The sequence below is a fragment of the Physella acuta genome, unplaced genomic scaffold (genome assembly GCF_028476545.2).
Source record: "Physella acuta isolate Inbredline_101_S28 unplaced genomic scaffold, ASM2847654v3 ptg000600l, whole genome shotgun sequence".
In the NCBI taxonomy this organism is placed as follows: Eukaryota; Metazoa; Mollusca; class Gastropoda; family Physidae; genus Physella; species Physella acuta.
This window is the reverse complement of record NW_026732119.1, coordinates 160,741-165,376: the sequence shown is the minus strand read 5'-3', so window position 1 is coordinate 165,376 and position 4,636 is coordinate 160,741. Positions and strand designations below refer to the sequence as shown.

The following is a 4,636-nucleotide window of genomic DNA, read 5'->3' as shown; positions in this document are numbered from 1 at the left end:
AGCAGATTGAATTCTCTAGGTGGAGGGGGCTGACATTATATATATATATATATATTATAGATATATGTATGTCTACATGTAACCAGTTCACAGTGTAAGGTCATGAAATATTTCTACAATTTATATTTTGCATTTACTAAATTAAATACTCTTACTTTTATTTTTAAAATAGAAACCAAATCATTTATCAGTTACATAATTGATTATTTAGGGAAAATTTAATTTTAATTAATGTCGATATGATGTATATTTTTCATCGTATCCATTTTTTCTCCAACATATACATTTCTCCTACTCTTTATCCAGCCATCTTTTTCGTTTATCTGATGCGTTAAAAAATATTAAGTAACCGGCAGCCGAGTCAATTCCTTGCAGAGTGTATTCAAGAATATAGTCCAAGTAAAGACAGAACAGACAGACCCGACGGGTTCCGAACCTACCACTCCACACGGCACCAAATCGCCTCGCCTTCCATGCCTCAAGTATTACAAGAAATACAACTTAATAAATACATACACACACGTAAAATTGCACAGACGCACACACACTCACGCACACGCGCACTCACGCACTTATGCACACATACAAATATACACATATGCGCACATGCACACACATCTTAGAGTAAGTTTTTATGCAGTGTATGACATTTTTATTTTGCATAAATGCTGTTAAATCTTTGTAAAGCATAGACCGCTGTTCGTACCTGGAAAAACACGCAATTTTATGTTTATGATTTTAACACAACTGTCACAAACTATTCGTACTAAATAGAAAAAAAAAGTTTCAAACATTAACTTAATTGCTTCAAGATTAACAAAATCTAGCTATTTTAACATGAAATTAGCTCACCTACACTATTTGAAGAGTAAAATCAACAGTTAGAAACTTCAGTGATTAGTTAAAGTTATAAAATTAAAAAATAAATAAAACAACAATGTATTGAAGTATTACATCAATTATTTGAAACAAATACATCTTCTTTCAACGATCCACACTTTTCTTGTGAATATTTCTTATGTTGTAAATATCAAACTTTGCTTTCCTATAGTCATGTTGTACTAATATTATAATGTACGGCATGTACGTATAGTATTAGCGTGAGTTGTACTACGGCACTGCCGGATAGAGTTAAATCTTTTTTTTTGATTAGTTACTTCACATCTAAATATTTTTAATTACATATGGGAAACCATTTTGAACTATTATATCAAAATTATTTAAAACCGATACCCCAGTTGTAGTAAAACAATTTTGTAAATCCTTGTTCATTTTATGTTTATTATTATTGTAACAAAATAATATTTAAAATATAACAAACTTTCTAGTGCTAATAGTTTGTTACATCAAGCAAGCCTTTGATGTCTAAATAGTTAACAGCCAAAATCAACTCAAACAAGGTGCCCTGGTCAACTTTAAGAAATTCTGTATCCCAGGAGCAAACGTCATCTGTTCTTTTTTCTTTATTTTCATCATCTTCAGGTGGTGGAGGGTCATCCCGATGGAAGGTACACCATTTAATTACCTTCTTTAATATAGCAGCATTAACATTAGGTAGTGGAACAGGTTCATCTTCATCCTCATCCATATCCAAATATTCTAAAATGGTTTTAACAGTGACAGATTGTTTAGCAATCTCAACATTTATTTATTTTACAATTTATATTATATTCAAATATAAAAGTGTAAATAAAGGTGATTGAATGATAGAAGAGTATTTTTTTTTTCTTTTTTTCAATCTTACATTGTCAAAAAATGCCCCTACTTGCTTTTTTTTGCCTCAGACATGTAATTTTCAGCGTCAGTTTGCCTTGTCATGTTCGCTTTAGTTTTACAGTTTTCATCATCGGCTTGTGAGGATTGATACAGATTTACAATCATAATACTTCCTTCTTATTCTCATTCATTTTAGATTGTTTCCATAATAAAAAAAAACGCCTAATTACAATTTTGTTTTTAAACGTAAAAATCAAAATGTGTTATTAAATGGTGATTCAATGGATTGTTTTTATCGGCATGGTGGTTTGAGGGGTTTGGGCTTTTAAGTATAGATGAAAGAAATTTGGGATGAAAAAAAAAAACATTGTATATATTATAAGAAGCCGGAATATTGTCAGTACAATCAAATACTGCAAATCAAACATTCTTCATTTTCAAACATATCTATAGCTGTTCTTCCACATGTTTTTAATCAATTTATTTTTAATGTATTTATGAAATACACATACATAAATACGATTTTTGTACCAGCCAACAACCTAGATGCTGCGATTTGACGCCAAAGTTGAAAGTTTAAAAAAAAAAGTTTACTTTTAAAATGTGTGTTAAATGATTTCAATTTGTAAGTTTAAAATTACCAAGGGAGGCTACACAACTAGATACTTAAAAGTATGTAAAATATATACTTTATAGATTACACACAAAGAAACATACAAAAACAATGAGATTATTATTATTTTTTATAAAATTAATTAGAAAAAATAATACTATCCAATTCGTATACTTTGCAAAAAATAAAATTGTATTCTAAATTAAAAATTAAAAAACCTGTAGTTATATAAGGTACAATAAAATTTATATTAGACAAAGTTATAATTAACAGCGTTGATTCTGGTCATTTTTTGTTGTCAACTATATAAATAAGATCAAATGTAGTTTCTCGTACTTTACAGCAGATCAAAGTTTAGAATCTAGCATAGGACTAGTTCAGGGGTCGGCAACCTTTTGAGACGAAAGAGCCAAAAGTTACAATTTTCAAAATGTCCCAGTTATTAAAGAGCCACTACATTTTTTATTTTAATATTTGATTAGGACTAGGTAAATAAATGTGATTTGTTATTTAAAATAAATAGCTATACATATGAAATACTATTTATCCATATAAAAACACACACATATTTCGCAATAATAATGAGTTTAGTAATAAAAAATGTAACTATAGGACTATCCCAATCCACTTGAGAAGAAGTTAACTTTTTTTTTTCTTTCTTTAAAGTAAAGACATCACCGGCAGGGGACGTGTCTGCCATTAGCCAGTCAGGCCTCAACACCGCTAACTTTGACTAACTGGCTTGAATATCGGTTTGATAACAGTGTATCGGTCGCTTCTGTCCTTTGGTTCTCATCAGCCCTATCTTCCACCCCACATAGCCCAGGGTAAAATCGTACTCCACCGTCCTGTACCCGGCTCAACAGTAGGAAGATAATAGCTTAAAAGAAAACTACGTCACTCAGGTCAAATTAATGATTACTTACTCATAGGGAAATGCATTCTGAATAAAATAACATTTTTGTTTTATCTTTGTGAGGTTCGGAAACATTTTCCAGCTAACCACTTCAAATATTTTATTCAACACAACGACTAACTACTTCAAATATTTTATACAACACAACAGCTAACCACTTCAAATATTTTATACAACACAACAGCTAACCACTTCAAATATTTTACACAACACAACAGCTAACCACTTCAAATATCGTATACAACACAACAGCTAACAAATACATGCAGATTATACTGATCAATTGTATATAGTGGCGTAGCGAGGTCGGGTGTTACCCGGTGCGGCACTTAATGGTGTCACCCCCCCCCCCCCCCAGAGGCGTTGCGACCCTTCCCGGGGACAAACTTTCAAACTTTCGATTTGAACCCCCCCCCCCCCCTCAAACTTTTGATTTGCACCCCCCCCCTCTCAAACTTTCGATTTTAAATTTGTAAATGTTCAAAATTTTAAAACATTTGTTAATGGTACCCTTAGAAAAATGAAGATATTTTTCTTTTTATAATGAAAAACTCTTGATTAAATTATGTTTCTCCGACAATAAGTTAGTCTTTGTAAATTTATTTCATGGAAAAAAAATATGTTGATCCTATAAAGCAGGGGTTCCCAACCCCGTGCCTGCGGGCGCCATGCCCGCCGAACGATTCGTACAACAGAATCGAAAGTTTGAGGGGGGGGGGGGGGGATGCAAATCGAAAGTTTTGTCCCCGGGTGACGGGAAGGGTCGCTACGCCTCTGGAAGGAGTTTGTCGATTTAAAATAGGTGGTGCCCGCCACCCTACCGATATTTTAGAATGTGCTCTAGAGTAAAAAAAAAAAAAAAAGGTTGGGAACCCCTGCTATAAAGTTTCCACTTTAAATTAGAGTAAACTACTACAACACCACATGGGATGGGGTGTGGGACGGGTGAGGATCATGTCGGTAACACCAAATATTGAATTAGCGGAATTGAACTATGTCCAGTTAGGGTTATATCAATATTATCGATTGCATATTTTAATGACATCTCACTTAAGAAATAAAAGAGGGATTAATTTTTTGCAATGCACAGTTTTTATTTAATACTTGGAATGGTTTAATTTCAGAAACTATTAAAATTTAACATTTCACATTAGATAGAAAATGGACATTTAAAACAAATGAGTTATTCTTTAGATAATTCCTTGAGCAACCATTTTGTTGTCTTTATGTACACAATGAAAGTACTTACAAGAAATAACACTTAATAAATACATACACACACGTACACGCGCACACGCACACGCACACTCACGCAAGCGTACAATCGCACACGCACACACGCAAACACACATATGCACACACGCACACACATCTTAGAGTACGTTTTTATA

General features: G+C 32.7%; 1 protein-coding gene across 1 annotated transcript; it reads right to left on the bottom strand.

Moving 5' to 3' along the window:
* Positions 1 to 1,330: 1,330 nt before the first annotated feature.
* LOC131947566 (S-phase kinase-associated protein 1-like) lies at positions 1,331 to 1,645 on the bottom strand (the record flags this gene model as incomplete). The annotated part of the gene is made up of 1 exon (XM_059308812.1): positions 1,331 to 1,645. A coding segment is annotated over one exon (315 nt), but the record flags the coding sequence as incomplete, so codon positions are not given.
* Between the last annotated feature and the right edge of the window lie 2,991 nt (positions 1,646 to 4,636).